This window comes from Nomia melanderi, chromosome 9 (assembly GCF_051020985.1).
Source record: "Nomia melanderi isolate GNS246 chromosome 9, iyNomMela1, whole genome shotgun sequence".
Taxonomy (NCBI): Eukaryota; Metazoa; Arthropoda; class Insecta; order Hymenoptera; family Halictidae; genus Nomia; species Nomia melanderi.
In genome coordinates this window covers 7474405-7498032 of record NC_135007.1, presented here as the reverse complement: position 1 = coordinate 7498032, position 23628 = coordinate 7474405, and the positions used below count along the sequence as shown (strand labels likewise).

At 36.3% G+C, this 23628-nt stretch overlaps 2 protein-coding genes and 1 long non-coding RNA gene across 3 annotated transcripts; 2 read left to right on the top strand and 1 right to left on the bottom strand.

The window, feature by feature from the left end:
* Positions 1 to 4164: 4164 nt before the first annotated feature.
* Positions 4165 to 5229, bottom strand: LOC143174921 (uncharacterized). Its single transcript, XR_012999420.1, has 4 exons — positions 5077 to 5229; positions 4751 to 4984; positions 4419 to 4522; positions 4165 to 4331 (listed from the first exon to the last, which is right to left on the bottom strand). It is a non-coding gene; the product is annotated as an uncharacterized LOC143174921 (long non-coding RNA).
* A 368-nt stretch (positions 5230 to 5597) lies between these two features.
* Positions 5598 to 11996, top strand: LOC116427780 (UDP-glycosyltransferase UGT5). Its single transcript, XM_031978541.2, has 4 exons — positions 5598 to 6346; positions 6861 to 7291; positions 9291 to 9510; positions 11238 to 11996. The coding sequence occupies exons 1-4, from the start codon at positions 5724 to 5726 to the stop codon at positions 11524 to 11526; spliced, it is 1563 nt and encodes a 520-aa protein (XP_031834401.2). The 5' UTR covers positions 5598 to 5723; the 3' UTR covers positions 11527 to 11996.
* Positions 11997 to 12746: 750 nt separating this feature from the next.
* LOC116427779 (mitochondrial sodium/calcium exchanger protein) lies at positions 12747 to 22296 on the top strand. Its single transcript, XM_076370676.1, has 8 exons — positions 12747 to 12769; positions 14704 to 15029; positions 17327 to 17407; positions 18688 to 18807; positions 19541 to 19873; positions 20539 to 20657; positions 20769 to 20922; positions 21592 to 22296. Exons 1-8 carry the CDS (start codon positions 12747 to 12749, stop codon positions 21960 to 21962), a joined length of 1527 nt encoding a protein of 508 aa, XP_076226791.1. The 3' UTR covers positions 21963 to 22296.
* The last annotated feature ends 1332 nt before the right edge of the window (positions 22297 to 23628 follow it).

Sequence of the window (23628 nt, the reverse complement as noted above, 5' to 3'; positions counted from 1 at the left end):
TTCAATTACAAGCAAGAGGCCTGTCTGCGGATTGTTGTAAGCTTCCGGAAAGTTTGCTTGATAGCTTTACCGCTAAAACTTTCTTTTTGTTCATGAAAAGCTCACTGTAATTAATAGCCTCGGTAATCGAGGGATCCACGAAAACCGGAAAACCGTGGGTCCCTGTTCGAGCATTTTTTTAATTAAGTCTACGGCTTAGGTGAATGAAAGTTGTTATGGACTTTTTAAAATCTGAATTCGTTGCCCATAAGTAGACGGAGTTTGAAACATTTATTGATAATAAGAATTATCAAGAAATAATGAAGTATACAGATACAATTGTAGGTTAATTGTGGAGAAATAAATTTATAGTTCAAAAAAGAGGAAATATATATAAATATTTTGAGTCTCTTAATATATCAAGTTTTTAAATTTTTATGTTCTTTATTTTGATGATAAATTAATGTCACCATGTTTTCTACATGTTTCTGAAGATCATGAATTTTGCGTGTTTATGCGAGAAACTTGGAAAAAATGAGAATTAAATTTACTTTTTACGTTTCCTCAACGCACAGTCATTTCACTCGTTTTCAAAGCGAGTTGACTTTTCGGAAGGACAGTTTACTGCTACCAGAGTTTCCTAGTCCAGTCGACGGAACCTCTTTCTTTTATAATGAGCAGGGTAAATATTTCCTTTGTAACTTGCCGTGTTACATAAGCACAAGAAAACGAAAGATTTATCTCTTTTCTGGCAAATAAAATATTAGCGAACTTACGTCTTGGATATCCATAACCACGGGCACAAAAGAACGGAAATATTTTTGTCAGATGCAAATGATTCATTTTTCTACGCACAGTCGCGTCTTTTGTGAGCCTTATAACGAAACTTTTATCCAGTAGATGTATATTCACAGAAACAAACTGTTTTCTCAATTTCTACTTTCTGATAAGTAGTTACTTTTCACTCACGTCCCTCATTGTTTCATGTTTCCCAACGAATGTTCCGAAAGAACTCCTTAAAGAATATTTTTTTCAATTTTCCGTTTTCAAAGTAATTTTCAATAAACAAGTTGTTATGATCGACCAATGTTAAAACAACAACATTATAACGATTGCAATATTGATATTAATTACGTTTTAATGCATCAACACTTTAATATCTTTAATACTGATACTTTAATTCTGTTAGTTACATAAAGATGTTACTATTTTTACTCGAATGTATTATTATTACAGATACATTAAGTATATTATAATGAATATAACAAACAAATATGTAACGAAGATAAGCTTCCAAAACACAAATGGACTAAAATGCAAAAGAGAATCATGAATGTCCATAATTTAACAGTACTTTATCTCGTACACTTTTGTCCGTGCCCTTTGCGCTTCCCCGGAAAACATTAAATTCTTCCGTATTCCTTGCTCCACTTTTTGAAACTCATGCCCTCTGACTTGAGACACCTCAAAGATTCGCGCGATGCTGTTTTATGAATACAAATGCACTTTCGTTCTTTCAACTACTATTTTAAAGTCGCCAGATGCTACATATGTTTAATGCTATTTGTGACACTACCAAAGTCAGAATCAAACAAACATTCGACACGATCGTAATCGTAAAACACCAACCTCTTAAATGCTGATTTTTGTATGTATAAAACGTAAATATTAAAAATATATTTCACTATAATTGAAACAATATGTGACCATTAAAGTGATTTATTTGCATTTTATAACGTTAATGTTAATACAAAATCAAATATACAATTGTAGAAAGGGAACGTCTTATTTGCAATAGTTTAATCAATTTATTTCACAATTTAAATATAACCTACGTAGTGTTTATGGTTGGCCTGATTGGATTCAATATAAAAAGTGGATTAAATATTAAGTTGACGTGTAGAGGCGAAGGCATACGAACACTAATAAGGATCTCCTGCGATGCTTCTTGAATTTTAGAAACTTCGGTTCAAGGCTTGCCGGATAGAACGCGCAGGTATGCGATGCGGGTATGCGGCAAACGCCCATAATTTTGGAAAAGCGGGCCAAAATCCCTCAGTCAAAGACCGACCTGAAATCTCACGTTGTTGCGGCTTTGCGTCACAGCAGTCATTAAGCACGAGGTTCCTGAATAATAAATGAAGGAATCGATATCAATATAATGTGAATTGATAGAAAGTGTTTATACGACGTAGTATACAAAACAAGTAATAAAAATATACCTATCGACACATTGTTTTGTTATTAAATAAAAACTTATTAATCCCTATAAATAAGTTAACATTCATTTTCCATAAATTTCATTCATAAAAAGGTACCCGATCTTTATCAATGACTCTACCAGCAATGAAAGCCTCAAACATTAAAATTGAGAAAGAAAACTTATACGACAGAAATGTATAAACATATACGATGAATGCCCATAAATGCCTGATACCTTACACGTCAAACAAAAGCTACGTATTATAAATACTAGTGTTCCGTAACACGTCACTGATTTCGTGTACGACATGGTCCCCCGCCGTTACTTTCGTGGCGTGTTTCTCAGTGGCTGGTATTAAAAAATATAGAAAACTTTCATTCGGAAATGTAAGGTCACAAATGGCACTCCGACACGAGAATGCAAAACGCGAGGTAAGTATGGCGCCGCCACGCCGCGCGGGCTGAAACAATGACGAAAGAGCAACGCGAGGCAGTTACGAGGACACGGTCGAGAGTGGAAAGGCGGCGAGCGAGCGAGGGTCGGGGGTAAAAAGAGCGAAAGGTAGGGCAAGGTGCGGCGAGCAGCGAAGATGACGGTGAAGCTTTTCTTATCTGAATTTCAAGTGCTAGCTTGTAAGAAGAATGTTGTGCTCCTTGTCTGGCCGGGTTTCTCGCGCCAACCGTTGCAGGAAACTTTCGCGATATCGTCGACGACTAATTAAAGCACGGAATAAGAGGGTGCAATTACCAGGGCGGTTCCATTTAATTTCGTAGACCGATTTAAGGCACAACCGTCGAAGGAAGTGGGTCGTGAAACCACATTATACATTTGCATACGCCTCTATATAAGATGTCCTAATACGATTATGCGAAATCATCGTTGCCCCGGTTGAGAATGCTCTGTCCCTAGCGGCATATAGAAAACGTTCGATCCAAAACGGTAACCCGATCACTCCGGGAATTGATTCTTCTTTATGCTGATTTATCCTTGAAGATGTAATTGCAGTTGATATTATTCTAAATGTATTACTTTAATAGCGTTTCAATAATTCGTGAATTCTAGATGAAATTCATAGATCTTGGATTATTTTACTTTTGTTGATTAAGCGTTAATTATTCACGGGATAAACTGGTGTTAACTTAGTGATATCTTCTAATAGCGCTGGTATTTGGAGAATGGCAAATGATGTTTTTTACGATTCAATGGTGAATTCAGTCTTCAAGAATAAATTTATAATAAGTGCTATTAGGGTGATAATCTATTAATTTGATTTAATTGATTTCAGTCATTCGAATGCAAGGAAACGACGTGAAATATCATACGAGTAACTTTATTTGAATACCTGACTTGAGTTGTCACTTTAAATAGAAATTATGTTACCATGCAAGTTTTATGACTTCGTTCGCGATCAAAATTTACGTTGACAGTCGAATTTAAGTGACAGATACTATTGCACGCTTGCTGTTACTAGAATAGATTCGGTTAATGATCAAACGTTCGTGCAAAATCTATTCGGAATAAGTATAACTTCCAAGTGACTACCTGTTTTGTGCCCCTAAAATTTATGCAAAGCATTATCCGAAATTTCATATTGCTTTTTTGGGTCAGGGGATTTTCAAACAGTGACGCGCGCAGAAAATATTCCTGCAGCTCTTTAAAATAAATTTGAAACATTTTCAAGCAAAACATTGGCAAGACCGCTGCGGTTTTTCGTCGTATTAAGCGTTCTATTCCGAAATGATGGAGTCCGAATGAAATTCGCCAACAATTCCACAGAATTTCCAAAGGTTGGCTTGGAGTGAAGTGATTTCGAAGTCTGAGGGCAGACAAAGCCAAGGATCTTGAGAATGAAATTCGTCCGCAGTGAACGCGGAACTCAAGTTATATCGGTTTACAAAGTTGGAGTCGTTAATGTGGGATCCCCTTTAGCCTTTCTCCAGCTGTAGAAACACATCCAACCCTCATAACTTAAGATTCGGGAAATGAAAATTGTATCTTTCAGTGCTGATCCGCATTTACATTTTATCTTCTCCTCGCTGCCGAATTACCTGCAGTTTTGGTAACCTCGATCTTGTCTTTGCAGTTCAAATAATACTTTCCACATTCGTCTATCGTAATTTCTTCTTAATTTCATGGGAGATACTTGGAGCTTGAAATATATAAATACAAATGAAACTTTGAAAATTCAAGTGAATTATTTTAGACAAGATTCATGGATAGATATGTGAATTTATACCTGTGTTCCCTCTTCATTAATACCACTGACATTTAGCTTTTTGCTCCCTATCTAATCGGATGTTAAGACAAAGTTTATAACGTCTGCTTATTTGTTTAGGACACCTGTGATAATATTAACCATGTACAAATACTTTTTGAATATACAGAGGCAAGGAATGAATTCTCTCGAGATTTTTGTTTGAAAGTAAATTACTTTAAAAAGTTCAAGAGTAATAAACATCAGATGAATAATATCTTAATTGCAAAATATTTAATTAAGTAATTGAATTAAAACTCGAAATAAGTTAATACATTAAATATCGCGCAACAAAGCGACGAAGAAATATGTACCAATTTAATCGGCGATAATTTTTAAGTGGAATCTGACATTAGAAGGACTCTCTGATTTTATTCACAACGAAGATTCTTTTTCGAATTCTTTCCAGCGGTCGGTTTCTTACATTCGTTTGCTTTTAACCTTCTACCACGCTTTTCCTTTTCCCCGGTGCATTTCTTAATAATGCACCACTGTAATCTTGCCCTCGAAAAAAGACTTGGGATTGCAACATACGTTAGGAAATTCTCCTATAAAAAGAGGCAATTAATCAGTATCGCGGTTACGTATTAATTCGTCAAGCTTCGCTGATACATTTTAGAAACGAATTTTCATTACTCACGTTCGTGAACTTCATTTCGTAATATCGCATGATAATTCTAAAACTGTTGTATATACAGAATGATTACTCATTGTCGATGATAAGCATCGCGAGAAGGAGCCTTCGTAACTTACAGCTGAATGTTGTGTGAAGGTGTATATAGAGATTTCATAATCTTAGAACAAGATATATTATTTATTAAGGTAGATGAATTTTATTTAAAAATTTTATCTTTCTGATAAACAGGTGTCTGAGGACAATTACCAGACTACTTTAATTAATATCGCCCACAAATCGCAGAATATCCATTTCTATTTCTTTACATAAAATAATTGTATCTCTCAAAGATACTATCAAAAATCAATTTTTATTCCAGAATTTAATTATTCATTGCAAAAACGTCAATAGAAAAGTACTCCGATTTTTAAACCATAAACTATCGGAATATGAAATACCTACCATTCATTAAAAAAGTCATTCGCTGTCATATTTTTATCTCTCATTTACCACGTGGTAATCACCAGATTAGACGTATCATTCATTCCGCTATCACCGTTCAGTTTTCTGAAAGCAACTATCATCGTAACATTGCAAAGATATCTTCGCGTCTGATCATCTCTCGACGAGTTCTGTTCAAAGAGTAAACTTTGTTTCCGGGGCAATTCAAGATGAATTTTTTATTCGTATTTATGGTGATCAGCTGTGTGATTGTTACCGCCAAAGGTGCTCGAATTTTAGCATTGATCCCGTTTCAAGCCAAGAGTCACTATTTTGTGTACGAACCTTTGCTGAAGAGACTGGCCGAGAAGGGTCACGATGTCGTGTCTGTGACGCATTTTCCTCAAAAAGTACCACTGTCGAATTTTACGGACGTGGACGTGTCCTCCAGCTTGCCTAGTCTAGACGGCACTATGTCCTTAGACGGATTTACTGTAAAGCCCGGGATTGAGATGCTGCCGGAATTTTTCAAACATTGCGGTATCATGATATGTGATCCGCTGTTCCAGAACTCCAAACTGCAAAAAATTATCAATTCCAAAGAGAAGTTTGACGTGTTCATCGTCGAGATGTTTGCTACTGATTGTTTCCTGGGTATTGCTCATAAAATGCAGATACCTATCGTGGTGTCAGTGATAACTTGTGTTGCTTTACCTTGGTCATATGGGGTCATAGGGAACCCCGAGACACCTAGCTACATTCCGAATCTCTTCAGCAGTTTCACCGATCGAATGGACATTTTCCAAAGAGTGGAGAATTCGTGGAATTTTTTGTATACCAAAGTCCTTCACAAGTATGTTATAATACGTTCAAATCATAGAAAAAGTGCAGGAAAAATAAATATAAATATATATAAATAATCGTTGCTATCTAGTCTCGTTTTGTATATTGTATATCTCCATTATACGATCTTTGTTCTCTATAAAATGCATATTTATTAACAGTATATGTAATAACATTCATAATAACTATAGCAATAATATCCGATACGTACATCGAACCGCCAAAAACCATATTTACATCTACATGTTAAAAGTAAATGATGATAATAAAAGTAATAATAGTAACAATAACATATTATAACAAATCCAGTGGCGTACAAGTAATTTTGTTCACCACAAATACTGCAATAATAAATGAACTCTCACTTAAATTACTATACAACGAAATATACAAAATTTTAAACCTGATACATTCTTATGACAAAAACACATTACAACAATTAGAAAAAAATCCTCGCTAAGAAACTCTTAAAATTAAATTACTGTTTCCTTAACTCCATTACGTTTTCAATTATTCTGTTGCAGGTACTTTTCCGACCAACCGAGCTATCAAATAGCGAAGAAGTATCTCGGCGAAGATTTGCCGGACTTCGATAGCTTGCGATCGAATATATCGTTGATCCTGACGAACGGGCATCCGACCGTCAGCACACCTCGCGTACAAGCGCCTGCATTTAAAGAGCTAGGTGGTATGCACATTCCAGCGTCGGGTCCGAAACCGTTGCCGAAAAATCTCAAAGATTACCTGGACGGCCAAGGAAAAGATGGCGTTGTTTATTTTAGCCTCGGATCGCTACTGAACTCGACAACCATGCCGGCACGGGTGCTCGCTGCCTTTTACAAAGCATTCGAACAACTACCGCAGCAAATACTGTGGAAGTGCTCCAAAGAGAAAATGCCGACGCTGCCCAAGAACGTTAAGTGCATCGAATGGGCGCCCCAACTCTCCATACTGTGTACGTATACATTCTTTTTTACTTCCATCCCTATCCGACTGCAACTATCCGGCGTACATTATCAAACGCTGATCACGAAATGACCGACGAAACTATCTCGCTTCACGAACATCTCCGGGTTATACCGCGATAAAAATTTTACGGGGGAACGCGAATCGAATCAATAAATCGGACGATAATTAATAAGGATTGACACGAACGAGTTAAATCGTATATGTAGGTTTCTTTCTCTGAAATTGATTGGTTCGCGATTGAGCGCGTAACACAATCCCGTCTAAATTGGGAACAATATTTATTTGAATTGCCCGATAATGAGCGCGCAATGAACGAGTAATAAGCGTATTATATAAATATCTCCGTTTGATATTCAATTAAGCATTTATTCTCCTCTTTCGCGCGTATCAATAATTCATGAACAGAGTTGAAAATTAATAACAGAAAATGATTTCCCGCAAGTGTCTTATAAATTCTGTAGGATAATTTAATTGAAATTTGCTACGGGGATTTTTGTCCACATCGGGTGTAGCACTTTAAACGTTCGTCGTGTCAGGTTACGAAGAGTGTTTAACCGTGTTTGTGTTCGTTTTTGTTACGTATCGACTGAAAAATGGAATGTAACATGATGTACAATGGAATATCGAAAATTATAGCTCAATGACAATTAAACACTGCCACCGATAAAAAAATTAAATTTCTCTAATTACTTTGGCATGCTTGTATTGTGATAACAGTCGAATTACATGAACGCTCGATGAATTTAAGCAGAAGTTAAACAGAAAACTAATTCTCATATGATCTCTTTTATCTTTCGCGCGTGAAGAGAGTAACAATAACTTTGTGAAGAGAATGTAATTAAATATCGAATTATCCTGCTTGGTTAACTTGATCCTATTTTGTAAAAGCATGTTAAAAATTATATGTTGAGATTATTCACGCCTTGTAACGCATTAATGTCGTGCAATGAATTCCAGCGTTTATAGATGTAAACGTTTGGTCACCGAGATAAATGAATTATAAAAATATTTAATGCTTTGGAAGTAGGATTCCGATGTTTAGCGGAACAAGAACGTTTCTATACGCAATGTGACCATTTAATTTGGAGGCGGTCCGTGAATGCAGCGCGAATTATGAGATGAGAATAATGTGCGAATTAGGGATGGGCAAGATTGAGGTTAGGTTCGAGTTAAATCTTGGAATGGGTCCAAATTTACTGGCACGTTACCTGCACGATTCATTTCGTATGCTGTTAGCAGTCAGATCACTTTGCATGCAAACGATCGCAATCGAAGTAACTGATTTGCAGACGACAGTCGGCACTAAATTGTTGTTGACGAATCTGCAGTTCCTTGACAAATCGATCACTGCTTAGTACTATAAACGCTCTCAATAATTCATATCTAAAGCGTACTGTTGGATAGACAACATTTCAAACATAGAAATTTCCATTCTATTACATTCTATAACATTACCTCAGATTTATATAAATTATTTATTTTTCCCGAGAACATAAACCGCGCAGTGTGTATTTACAATATTGTCCAAATAAATACATAATAATATTTATGTACCTTCAAAACGGCTAATGGTTACAAATATTTACAATTTCATATTCAAACATTCTGTTGTCCACAGAGATTGCTTTTTAACAGGTAGCTAGTCTACAGAAATTTCGATCCTGACGATTTAATGCTAAATTAAAATACAGAAAATACAATTTTACTGAAAATATAGATCAGTTGATAGCCAGAAAGGTATGGAATTCATAAATAATTAATCGAATCCGAACCCAGGATAGTCTATAATTAAATAATTGACATTTATTATTGGGAGGGTTCTATCAATCGAAAATTCCTTTATCCTGCCTCTATATCAATTCAGCTAGGCTACTCTATCCAGTGATATATTGGCAGTGCGCGGTCACCGCCAGGAAAGTATGCCGAAGTAAATAGGTAAGGAAAATGGTTGGTGGCACATAAACTTATTACACGGATATCCCCAGGTCACCCGAATGTGCGGCTGTTTATCACACACGGTGGACTGCTCGGGACCCAAGAGGCGGTTTATTGCGGGGTTCCGATTCTTGGGATGCCCTTATTCGGCGACCACCACTTGAACATGGCCTACTTTGTGAAAAAAGGTCTGGCTTTGCAGCTGAATTACGGTGAACTCTCATACGAGGCAATATCGAGCGCTTTGAACGAGCTGCTCACGAACAAGAGGTAATTAGAACCTTCGCTCTTCATCCGTACGGAAATTTCTTGTCTGGATAATAATTGAATGAAAATTAAAAACTGGAACGAAAGAGTTATTTACAGAAATAAAGAAAAGAACAAGCTTTTTACGGCGGCGCGTTCGCATGGTGCATAGTTTTATGCAAGCTGTTCACGCAGTTGCTAACCGGTGTTCCTCTCGTAAATGGCAAGTGTACGGAAAAAATGAAAGAGAAAATAGTTTCTTCGGCTTTTATAACCGACATAATAGTCTATGTAAATTTTCCATGTGCATAATTTTTTCTGAGGGAACATTCGACGAAACAACACTCAATTTTTTCAGTGAAATGCTACGTATCTTTGAGCGTCACAAGGGAAAGTTGATACGAGCCTAATCGTATACGATACAATAGACTAAAATAATAAGCACGGTCTTATTTTCTATGTACTCGTTATTTACTATAGAAAATCTGGCTAATAAGTGCATCGTTCTGTAGATTAAAAAATATTCCGTTTTACTATACAAGAAGGTATAGCTTAGAAAATATTTATATGGGTCGTTCTGAAAGTGACTTTTGGCTTAATTGATGATAATAAATAATACAATATAATGTTCCGATTGTTATGATATACGTAGTCCATTAATTGAGTGTCGCAAACGTTCATTAAATGTTCTCGCCCGTTTAGATAATATTAACACCGCAAAAACATGGCTGCATTACAATCAAATGGTCGGCGCACAGTTAGCGAATGACAATTGCACGACGATAAGTGCGTTCGGCACGCGCGTGCGAAATTCCATTGTTGACTTTTGAATTGGTGGTACATTCGTTACTACCCTCATTAACCATTCATCCGGTTACAAATCATTGTTACCAATTACAATTATCCCCAAGTGAGAATATCTTCATTCCTGCAGACCGCGAATTCCGGCTATCGAGTTTTATCGAGTTTCTAGTTTCTGGGCCGAGTATATCACGGATATTATTAAACCGAATGAAGTTCCGACTGAAAGAGAAAATAAATATTTCTCGAACCGTTGTACTTTCCTATTTTTTTCAAAATTTCCCTGTTGAACTGTTGTTTAACTTTTGTATGTATTACATTGCGTTTTAAATAAAATCTATTTCAAGTATTTTATTTTACACACATTGAAACCGTGAGATACTGAAATCAGAGTCGAATCAAATATTGAAATATCTGTCGTAATTTTTCTAAAACATTTAAAACTTGTCACAACTGTTGTTTAATACTTCTGGTTATAAGTATAGTTTCTTTACTATCTTTAAGAATGATTAATTTCGCTGTCATAAATATAGAAACAATTTTCAATTGAAATTTTCCCTTGTTTCCACGTATCTGATTAAGTTCATCAAAAATATCTTCGTTACTCCGTACGTTCAAACTCCTGGCGGAGTACCTATGTAATGAAATTACGACACGCGTTACACGTGCCTGGCTTGTGTGTAGACTGCTTCGAACTGAAGGCACTTGCTTGGTTAGTTTAATCGTACTGCGTTGAACCAACTATAAGTTTTGAATAGATTCCATTAACTCGATGCTTCCCGTGTTCATGTATCTTATCAACTGTATGTAAAGTCATTCTGAAACTATGAATATGATCCTGAAATCAAAGTCTATTTCTCCTAGATATTTAAGGAATCGTTTATCTTGTAAGATCTAGTTCGAAAATATTTTTCTTCTAAATAATCTGACTTGTTTTTTCCAATTCATAGCTACGCAGAAGTGGCGAGGAAAACTTCGTTACAGTTCAAAGATCGATTGATTCACCCCACAGAAGAAGCTGTGTACTGGATAGAGTACTTACTTCGTCACGGACCGAATTCCTTGAAGACTGAAGTAGTAAATCTAGCGTGGTACCAATATCTGTTGCTAGACGTTATTTGCATTGCAATCATTGTAATTTTAATTACCATTTGGATCGCATACAAATTATTTAAATTGTTGCGCAATTATTCACGAAAGGTATACACATCGATGAATGTTCATAAGAAATTTGACTAAGAAATATTTTCATTTTTAACAAAAAGTTTATTATAAACAATAATGATTGTTTCAGTATTCGTAATAATTTAATGATACGTGTGTTCCAAGAATGATACTCTGTTGCTTTTTAAACTAAATATATTTATAAAATGTCGGTTTTGAGACATTTGGAACGTTCTTGCCAACTTAAATAGGACTTGAATTTCACTTTAAGATAGTAGAGATTGGATTTCGTGTAACTTCAGTTCAGTCACGTCGAGTGTCTTAACCGAAGTTTATCCTGCTTGTTATGATTAGTTATTTTACGTCAGGGTCGTGCAGTTTCCAAGAACACTTCTGCTTATGCAAGATAATCTCTCTCTTTCTCTCTCCCCCCCCCCTCTCTCTCTTCAACATTTAAATTTAATATTGTATGTAATTGCATCCTTAAACTAACATCAGAATATGTACTTATAAAATTTATACTTAATATAAATGCCCTTCGAATATTTCAAATAAAGTTTGAATATTATATTTTACCCTTACCTTAATCCCTCTTGTATGAATTTTGTCAGCAATGAAATATAGCTAATAATTCTTTAGTAATCTTTTTAATTTTCTAACCAAATATAAATGAAATAAAATTGGATGAATGTGTTTGAATTACGTTTCTTAGAAATAGTGCATTAAAGTTTCAAGATTCACTTGGGCTACCGAAAAAAGGGAAAAATGTCATTCTATTATATAGATATACACTAGTCGCCTTACGTGGGGGAAAGAAGCTTTTGCATATTCCAACGTTATATCACCCGCACTTTATTATGAATGCACGGGCACAGTGTAGCAAAAACAGGAAGCCGGAAAAGCCGGTCGCGTCTCTCATTCGGTGAATAAAGGCGTAGTTATAAATTAGGGGGCGTATCGTGTCCCCCCTTTACGACTTTGAATGCGATTCAATACAAAAAGAACGAAGCTAACAGAAATAATATGCAATCCTCCAACTGTTAAGGACAGTTTTATTTGTTGCACGAAACGTTTGAAACAAAACTTTCAATTGGGTACAGTTATTACATCTTAATCTACCAATTAATTCAATGACCGCTTGAAGTTCTCTGTATTTCGATAAGTACAGTTTCAGATAATTGACAGTGCGACAATTGGTGAATAATTTTCAATTTCGTATGAATAGGTTATTAACTTGATATTTGCATTAAGGATAGACTATATGAGTGCGGGGTGGTCAGAATATTTTTTAAGACATGGACATCTACCGATACGTGAGGTAAAATAAATTTGTTGAATACTGTTTTCTTATTTATTTAGAAAGATGGCATTAACATCGAAGTCATTGTAATACTAGAATATAAATTATTTTTCATTTTACTCTTTACTTCTTTATATTTTCAGAAAATCAAATAGAAAGTTCGTATAAATATGCATATAAAAATTGGAAGATTATTAAAATTGAATAAAATTTGATGTTTGACAACTTAAATAAATATCTAATTAATTTTACTTGGTAGTATAATTATCCATTAAAAGAATATTAATCTCTAATTAGCATTTTGCATTGGTGCAGGATGATTGTTCGTACGTTTGGCAAGTACCAGCCCGAGAACGCTGTCAATGGGTGCGCACAACCCGTGATTGCATCACGGATTCCGTATTTCAATACACGGAATTCCTTTTTTGCAATTTTGACTCAGAGAATATTGGTTTATTCGCTGTCGGATTGATACTCATGGTTCTATGGCTTTTATATATGTTCCTAATATTAGGGACTACAGCAGACAACTTGTAAGTAATTATTTCTACAATAAAAAGCGAATATTAAATATGCACTTAAATATAACTAATATTTTTCGCCAAATAAGTCTTCATTTAACTAAATAACAGTCTTAAAAGCTATCACAAATAGAGATTCACCTTTCTCAAAATATATTATATTAATAAAAAATCTAATATCAGGAATATTAATGTTTGTATACTTGTTGAGATTATCAATATAAATAATAGTTCTTTCACGATTCCTATTTAAATATAATAATAACGACGTTAAAGTTCTACGTTGATCCAAACTTTTAAGGATTGTTCTCGATTCTTAAATTAACGTCTCATGCACTATTAATTATCGTTACGTTACATCCACATACAATAATGCAATTATAAAATAATTCTACCTCAAAATATCAATGTTTAACTATTTTTTAACAATTCATATATCCCTATCATTTAAACACAAGATACACGAAAGGGAATCCGATGTTTCTCAATAATACGGTTATTGCGCGAATCAAATCCTAATGGTATCCATAAAAAAAAGGGAGAAGATAGTGTGAATGTTCGCAGGCCGCGTAAAGTCTTTTACGGCACATTGTGTCCGGTAAAGGGTGAATAATGGCACATCGCGTGCGTGAGAATCGACGTATCCTCACGCGGAAACCGATTCAACTTTAATCCGGCCGGCCGAAGGAGCTTTATTCCTGCCATTAAAAAGAAACGTTTCTTGTCCGCAACGCGGTGGAAAGACGTTTCGCAGCCCTAATAAAACTCAAGGATGTTGGCGATAATAATATCACAGTTCCGCCGTGTCCTCGTGACTGCACATTATTTAAGTGCAGCGTAAGCACTTGCAATCTGTTACCGGTCTCAATGGTGATATTCAGCGGATGAAGCAGTGATAACCGTAAACATCGTGGAAATCGTATAAATGTACTCTCCACACGCGTTATGATGTTCTTCTTAAGAACAATTAAGATCACGACAAATTCTTCTTCCCCTTTTTTAAATTTTTTATAATTCTGGACTTGGGCCTATGACATAAGCTCGACTGATCATTATAAGTCATCGTAACAGTGATCCTAATAAATTAATACATCCACTCCTACCGTTCTATATCTAATAACTACGAACTTGCATTTTGAGTACTGAAAACCAAATTAATTTGTTAATATTTCATAATCAATATTAATTATCTTAAATAACCAAATACATATTACACTCCTCATAGACTTCATAAGGATCAATCGAATTTCAAATAAAACAAACTCAATATTCATGTAAGAGACGACAAAGAAAAACCTGAAAACACTGAAATTCAAATTTCGAAACCAGACTCACCTAATATCGAATGTAACATCTTCCTGGAAATATAGTGACACTAAAAGGTCAGTTATACAGGAGCCCCGTCAGTTTTCATTCTTTCCGTTCGTGCAGCTTTTGCCCGTCACTAGCGGTGATAGCCACTGTAATGCGGTTGTCGGAGAATATAGCCGGGGTGACGATATTGGCATTCGGCAACGGTGCGCCTGACATCTTTACGTCTCTCGTATCGGGCAGCGACGAAGGGATAATCATGTTCACGGAATTAATCGGCGCAGGCGTGTTCGTCACAGCGATCATCGCCGGTTCAGTCGCAGTAGTCAAGCCCTTTCGGGTCCACCTGAAGCCTCTCATGAGGGACGCCTGCTTTTACATGCTGTCTGTGTGCTGGATCAGCTACGTCGTGCGAGACGAGACTATCCACCTCTGGGAAGCTTTTAGTACGTACAGGATCTTTTTAACCCTCTCCGAACACGCTCGGTCATTTTCGCACGGTTGTTGCAGCACGGTCGACCGCGCACTGCATGCGGTTCTTATCTTTTTACCATAAACAATGAAGTATCTACCACCTGGGTGGTAGGTCTTCGAGCGTCTTATACTTCGCAAGAATTCTTCGGAAGAATACACGCGTGCGCGCGTTCTTGGAGGAAGCAATAAAGGGACGGATCTTTATGAAAATGTACGCTTTTACAGTGGAGTAATTCGCGCAAGTTGGAGTTGAGAACTTCGCAGGGGATGTTTACACCTCGTGATGCTAAATTATCGATTTCTTTCAAATCTTTCGAAGCTTTTTCTTTGCATTACAGATGGTATGATTGGTTAATAGTTTAGATTTATTTCTGTGTCTTCGTGGTTGTGTTTGATTCTACAAAATAGATGATAATTAAGTTTAAATGAAAGAAGTGGAACTGTAGAGGCAGTAGCAGTGAAGTTGTTTGTGAAGGGTTAAAGATTATTTAGGTTTGAAGTAAATTGAGAGATGTGTTTTTGAATTAAGTTGATATTTAAATTTAAAAGTTATTCTTCGATATGCTCAGGATTATTTTCATATTTTTCTGGTTTTGTTTATTTTTATTTATTTCAATTTTATCAAGTATAATGGTACAGAATCTAACATCGTTCATATCTGTTCACGTTTCGTCTGTTCGTTTAGTATCCTAATGGAGCATCCGGTATCCGAGGATTAAAGGCTCAGGATGCATAGGTCTCTGTGGACCTGACTAAAGTGGGTTAGCTTAGAAATTTCCCATTTGATACTCGGTATTTGATGAAGCTAAGAATCATGCTGCTGATGGGGAGCAGGTTTAGAACTAAAACAAATTGGTCCAAGTTAGAAATTCGTGAAGGGGAAATAAAGTTTCTCTAAAATTCTCTAAAAATATCTGTACGCACAAAAATTACAACAATATATTAATGAACGTAAAATAGTAATTCGTACTTAGAAATTACAAATTTCATTTGAAGCGCTTTCTAATTTTTCATTTATTATACAGCTGATAAAAAATTATTCGATATATTGTGATTTGTCACGATTACGGATTATCCAAGACATCAAGATTTTCCTTTTTTTTTATTTCGAATATTTTGAACACTATTTATTTCAAATATTTTCATGTTAACTTCCAATTAATATGCAGCTCTTGTTTTCTTTTCCATTGTACACTGCAGGCTGAAAATGAAATTTACTTCGTGAAAAATAATATCCGGTGATGAGTTTCTAGATTGGGTCGGAACAATTCGAGGAATGTTTGAAAAAGAGTATAATATACAGGAATCGAATACATTGCGCATCACGCAAAATGAAAACTTTCCTCCATGAGGAGGTATAAGTACGCGGTTTAATTCTGCAATAACAATAACTCTGGGGCGAATTTAATTAAGCGAAGCCGCGATCTTTCTGCCGTTGGTTTCCTCGCAATCTGGCCGCCGACGAATTTCTATCGTATAAGCTTTCCCATTTTACTTTTTTTTTCGTTTCGGGGCTGCGAACAAAAATTTGGGGGAGGAAAAAGGAGGGCGAGGCTATCATTGAGCCGAATCGAATCGATAGAAGAAAATTTCAAATCGGCCGCAGGAAAACAATTAAAGCGTCCCGCGAAACAATTAGAATCCGTTCGAAAGCCGCGATCAATTAAACGTTCCTCCCCTTCCGCACAAGTGGTCCGCTCCGGAGGAAAGGAACGCGAACCGAATGAAATTGTTCGCGCGCGATATGCGGCTGCATTGTGAATGAACATTCATTTGAACGGTATGAATTCTAGACCGCGTTTTATGTACTCCACCAATAGCTTTACAGACCGACGAAAGGATAAGAAGCAGTATTAATTGGTCTTAACGAGTTTGATCTTCGATTGAATACTAGACTCGTAATACACGCTGCGAGAACGTTCTTTCTTCGTACTTTTTTTGCTAATTAATTAATAAAGAATTATACTCATGACGTTAATAAATTTCGTGTATACGAAATATTGATAGAGAACAGTGTTCGTTATAACAATTTTCATCGTTAGAATTTTGAACAAAATTAATGTATTCTATTTTATAGAAGTTTCGTGAAGTCCGTAACGAAATGAACATTTTAATTAAACGTTTTACTGCACTGAATTTTATGGAAATGTATAAAAAACATATATAAATTATATATATGAAACAATAATACCTGAATTCCATCGTATTTTTTCAATAAAACTCGAAGAAGACGTGGAAAACAAAAGTTTAGTTTTTGTCTCTGTTGCAGGCTTCGTTTTATGCTACGTAATCTTCATTGTGCTGGTGGTATTAATGCAGATACACGACACCAGGGAGGAAAAGCTGAAAAGTGCGTTTCGTTTTCCACGAGTTTTCGGGGCATCCGACGGCACGTCCATTGGCGTAGTCAAATCTTAACTGGAAGAAAGAGTTCTGCAGTGTTTTGGCGCGATATGAAATATTTTATATACGAATCCACCGGGGGAAACCCATTTGAAAGAATAACGTTACCCCTAATTTAATCGCGAGACCCTTAATGCGACTGCGGTGTAATATTATTCTTGGGAATGGGGATACGGAAGGGCATAGAAATTCTGAACAATAACAGCAACCGGATAGTTATGGTTTAATTAGAGAATCTGTGTTGTCCGACGAAAAGTTACGCGATAACATTGGAGGGGTCTATTCACCGTGCTTCACAATAAAATTATTTGCAGCATTGATTCGGTATCTATTCAGAAATATCGATCAGCCTGCCATTGGAAGCTCTAAAATAACTGTCGAGAATAACTCTAAGAATAACCATCGTAAAAGTGAATATTTCACTTAAATAATAAAATCTGGAACCCAGCAGAACTTCCAGCACTGAAATTTTATTCGAATAATAATATTATACTCGCATTGAATAATTCCACTTGCAATAATTACAAGTTAGTTCCATTTACGTACAAATTTCTAATTTCAACGTCACTTTCAATTGCCCCTTGAAATTGATAATTCGATTTTGACTACGTTAACTTTATTGAATGCTATGCTCAACTTTCCTTTTGATATAGAGTATAAATTGCGAGAGCATAAGAGCTACGTGTACTCCAGATAGCTCGCGCAGTATTAAGCACCGTTTAGTAGTTAAATAAAACGTCAGCGGCGCAAGCAATAAGTCGATGCGCGACATTCGCCCCGCTTTACAACTCCATTTACAGTTTCACCGTTCAGACATACAAACGTGGAGAACGTAACCTTTCGCGCAGCTTGAACCAACAGTAACTGCAGTTCATTAGAGGCAGAAGCTCTCTTTGTCCCGATAAAACGACAAAGAGTAAAGTACTTACGTTCGAATGCTTCGAGCTTCGAGCTGTTTGACATGCAGAACGCGGTTCGAATTTTTTTTTTCTTTACCTTTTCGTCTCGTTTTTCCTTTTTCCTTTCTCGTTCCTTTCTTTTTTTTTGTCAATTTACGTGCTTAGTATGCAACGGGGGTCAATCATTACGCTGTCTGTCCGCCGGAAGGCTAAAAGAGTGCATACATATTTCGGTGCGTCCCGACAACCGGCAAAGACAAAAGAGTTTGCCTGCGCCACTGCAGCTATCGATTCTCGCCAGCGAAGACTTCCTTACGTACTTTTCCAGGCAGGATCCCAAGTGTATCGGATCCAGACGTCCTGCGCACTTACTTGGCGAACAAGGACGTAGCCGCGATTCCTAGGATTCCCGTGAGGCCACGCGCATTCGGTCTGCGTGCTAAACTCGGTACGAATCCCGTTCCCACGATTGATCACCTACTCTCCAAAAATTCATTAAATTAAAATTGAACACCTCGTACCCATGAATCTTTCACTCGGCTCTTCAGGAACGCTCCCGGGCTCTTGAAAAATGCCACTCTCCCTGGACGGTGCTTCGAGCAGCAATTCCTGCAGTTACTTTTGAATTGCGTTTTATCGAGATCGATTCTGACCGCGGTTTTTCATTAGTTGCTCTTATAAATGGTTTATCAATATTATTCCGAATCAAATGTTCCTTCTTCGTTTGATCATGTTCGTAGAGTAAGCTTTCCTTTGAGTAATATTTGTTTGCTTAACTTTTTTTTTAACTTTTTAGTGTTACTTTTACTGAATGGGTTTTTAATTTAAAAAAATGGATATTATTATTTTTTAATACTTATTTGAATTCCAAAACATTATTACTTTTTTAGTACCACTTTTACCGAACACTGTTTTTAATTTAAAAAAGATGGATATTATTATTTTTTCATACGAGGCGGTATTTATATTTAAAAATATACGCAGGCTCGTGATGGAAATAGAGTTCTTTTTTCGTCTAGCTAATTATTAACAGCAGATGAGCGCCGTCGCGGAAAAAATTCTAAAAGCAGAGGGTTAATAAGTGGAAATTCATTTTATATTTTTAATTGGGGTAGCCGCTAATGATTTTATGCCAGAATTGTCAAGTACTGTATAATTTTCAAGCGTGTCTTTCTTGCCAGACGTTGCAATCGCCGCCGAATTGAAGAGAGAGGGGTTCTTACATAAATCATCGTTAGCGGAAGATGAACAGCCAGAAATGGAAGAAGACACTGGCAGGCCGGAGGGACTTTACAATGAGTTCCTTTACGATATCACGCCGATAGGCGAAGAGGACTGGAAAAATGCGAACCTGATTTTCAAATTCATTTTAATTACCCGCGCACCTGCCATGTTTCTGCTACAATTATTTATCCCACTTGTGAACACGACTGCCGCAAAGAAAGGCTGGTCCAAGCTGCTAAATTGCTTCCAGCTGTGTGTGACACCGACGTTGGCATTGTTTCTATTAAACGGTTAGTCGTATTAATTGTTGCGACTTCTACGACTGCCGTTATAAATTGCCGCCACTAATAAAAGCTCAAGCTCTCCCAGACATATTTTCAGCTGCGATGAAATACGACCGCCCCAGCGTTCCCTTTTTTCTGTTTAATTTACAAATCGACTGTGTTTAGCTGAACTTGAAACAAATCGTCTAGTGTCCGTGTTCCATTGGCCACCGTACTTAATCATAACAAGAAGAAAAATATATTCAGCGCTTTGCTAGAAGCACTTTTCTTTCATTTTATTATAAAAGTATTTTCAAGAAACACTTCTTTCAGAATCCTTTGCTCGTATTCTTTAGCTTTATTTTTTAATATTATTTTACTCTATTACTTTCAAGTGTCTAATACATTGTTTAAATTGTTTTCATTCGGAACAGAGGTTCGCAATTTTTCTATGGTAAAGTGGAAGAAAATTTTCTAGAAATATGGAAATGTAGAATTTTCCTTTAGATTTCGTTTGAATCACAGTTGTAAGAAGAATAGCAATTTGCCCAGTGATATTAAACTGTATAGGCTCTGGCAGAAAAATATCACGCTTAAACTACCCTTTGTCCGCCATTATAGGACAAATACGGAGCTGAAACGACCCGATTAGTCAACTCAAGCGTCGTCTCATTTTCACCCTTCTTTTGCAGTCTGGCATGGTCATATTGGCCCCGTTCCAATCCTACCGATATTCCTCGTTACCGGCACGGTAATTGGTGTAATTGTATTCCTTAAAACCAACGTGGACCGCGTACCTAAGTATCACAATGTGAGTACGTACTTTCGTTCCCTACCACGATTCTCATCGACTATTTCGGACCACTGCCATTTTCTGTAACCCGTGCCGCGATCGTAACAGTCAGTGACCAATTAATTGCAGGCTTTCGCATTTTTTGGATTTCTGGCCGCCATGCTGACGGTCTATTTGGTTGCCGGGGAAGTGATGGCAGTCCTCCAATGCGTCGGATACGCTTTCAGTATATCAGACGCCATGCTCGGTATCACGTTCCTTGCATGGGGTAACAGCGTGGGCGGTGAGTGGTTAGATAATGTCACAATACACATCTACACCTGGATTTTAATTTTTCCATTTTTAATTTTATTAATTTCCTTATAAATCACCGGCCAATTGTTGTTCGATATTCCTCACGATACTGTTTTATTATACTGTTTTAAGTAGTTATATTATATAAAGAATTGAGTTTCATTTAAAAGAAAACATTTAACGATTCAAACGTTCAAATTAAATCAAATTCGAGATGTGTATATAACATAAGTATTTAAAGAACGCTATGAAAAATATTATTAATTCCCATTTTATTATTTTACGAATGCAAAAATATTTTGGCCTAAATCGTTATTTTGTATTTTTAATTGTAGAATATATTCGAAAGCAATAGACTCTAGTCCAAATGTTACTATCAAGAACTACACCAGATTATTGCAACGATTATCGAATTTCTCATTGATTGTATATTAATTGGCCTATTCTCTTTATGTCGTATAGCGCGATACTATTATCGTTTACATTAAACTCTGCGATCAATTCAAACGGAAGGCAGAATGCTTTATAACAGTCGATGCATTAAATATTTAAAGAGGAAGTCATGCGGATTGCAACTCACAATCAGCGCTCGGATGTCTAAACAACGCTTCATTCGGCTGTTAACTAGCAATTAATACCTGGCGAAATCTGCTTACAGATATGATATCAAACATCGCCATAGCTAAACAGGGATTTCCACGGATGGGATACGCGGCTTGTTTCGGCGGGCCGATGTTTAATACACTTTTGGGATTAGGCTTAACTTATGGAAAGGACGCCATGAAGCACCCAAATCACCGCACGCGCATGAGAATGAGCGACATGGCGCCCGGAAGCTTCACTTACCTACTCTTCTCGTTATTAATAACTATCATTTATTTAAATATTACTGGCGCAATCGCTCGCAGATCGTACGGTTTCCTTTTGTATACATTATACTTCACGTTCATTCTGATTCAGTTTTTTAGCGAGTTTAAAATAATTCATCCTCTCGGCACTGACCATCGCCCGGATGATGTTATAGAATAAATTAAATAATTTGAATAAAACAGGTTGTTCGATATGTTCTGGTTGAATTTTTATTTAGATAATAATCATGTGAATGTTGTGTACAATAGTTTGGAAGTCTAGAACGTTTTAAAATTGTTATATAGCTTAATAATTGTTAATTAGTTATTGAAGATGAGTGTGTAATTCGTTCTCTACGGAAACCGTCAAGTCTTGTGAATAAGAGATTTCCAGTTTCAATAAAATAAAGGTATAAAGAGGAATGAAATGTTCTAAAGGATTGAATCTTTTTATTCGTGAATATGAAAACAAAAATCTACAGTCTAGTAAGGAGTAATGTTGATAATGTTGAGTTTCAGAGGAACAATAAACACTCGAAAAGTAGAACGCTCCTTTCTTTCCCAAACGATGCCTAGAAATGAGTCAACAACGCAAGAACAGGGTTGGCATACAATTCTTATGAGCTGAAGTGTATACCTTGTACACAGATACATTCGAGAATCGTGTACCAGCATTATTGGAGAACGTGAGAAACGAGTTCGACAATGTTAGGTCTCCCTTTCGATATTTCCCTGCGAGCAAGTGGAAATGTTTCATCTTCAAACTGAAACAACATGGCTACGCTGGATCCAGTAATATCGAATGTTGATATAGTTTGTTCCATATGGTCGTGCAGCTACAGATAAGTCGAGTAAAATGAAAATATCGTATAAATTGCTTCTACCTTTCATAAGGTTAACAATAATACACAGAAAGCTTACAGAAAATATTATACCCGAATCCGTTGCTATAAAGTGAGAACTTAAATAAATATTTAGGTTTAAAAAGAATATTTAAAAAATAAAAACTAAATACGAATTACCCGAACGGTAAACTAGAATTATTTGTAAGAAAATCTAGTAAATTGTTTTTCAATTCAATTAAAACCAGCTTTCAAATAATAACAATTTCAAGTGCCATCGTGATCAATTTGGTTGATCGTAAAATAAATTCCTCTGTCCCTATTAATTTCAATCGAGGGTAACGCATGACAGACAGCAGACGTTTTAAACAAATTGCAATGGAGATGGATAAAAATCGCGCGGTTTCATGTTAGAGGACACGGTCATTACAAACGGATACAAGCAATACGCGTCGTCTGTATCAAAACGCGGAGTGAAGGGTGTTCGGCGTGAAAGCTAATGGATCTGGTAGCGCGATGTTATCATAGGAACTAAGATCAAATGAACGATAAACACGAGGGGTGGATCTTGACCGATAAGGGTAAAAGTACGAGACTCTGAAATCCGATGGGATCTGTCGGTAAAACTGTTTGTAAACGGAAACAAGATAACGACAACACTCCCTTGAATATTTATGATCAAACGGGCGCAAATTACGAACATTTAATGTTTGCTAATGCGAACAATATTTAATTAAACGAGACGTTTGACGTGCCACCCCCGTAAAACAAATGTTACCGTTTAATTAAACTTACCATTCGGCCATATCGATTCGTTCTTCCCAATCATCCGTGCGAAACCTAGTGTGCGCGACGAGCTGAAATTTCTATACGAGAATCTCTCTTTGCTTTTAATACTTCCGCAGCCACCGGGCACAGACCGCTTTCATTTGTCATAAATATAACTTTCAGTTAACAAAAATTTCATCCGAGTTGCCCGAAAATCTCGTGGCAATGAATCGTACC

Bases quoted from the DNA above. Each gene is read 5' to 3' on its own strand.
- LOC116427779 (XM_076370676.1), top strand. From the start codon at position 12,747: ATGGACATCTACCGATACGTGAG. The intron at 12,770-14,703 runs GTAAAATAAATT...CCGTTCGTGCAG, and splicing joins GACATCTACCGATACGTGAG to CTTTTGCCCGTCACTAGCGG. The intron at 20,658-20,768 runs GTGAGTACGTAC...AATTAATTGCAG, and splicing joins GCGTACCTAAGTATCACAAT to GCTTTCGCATTTTTTGGATT.
- LOC116427780 (XM_031978541.2), top strand. From the start codon at position 5,724: ATGAATTTTTTATTCGTATTTATGGTGATCAGCTGTGTGATTGTTACC. The intron at 6,347-6,860 runs GTATGTTATAAT...ATTCTGTTGCAG, and splicing joins TATACCAAAGTCCTTCACAA to GTACTTTTCCGACCAACCGA. The intron at 9,511-11,237 runs GTAATTAGAACC...TCCAATTCATAG, and splicing joins GAGCTGCTCACGAACAAGAG to CTACGCAGAAGTGGCGAGGA.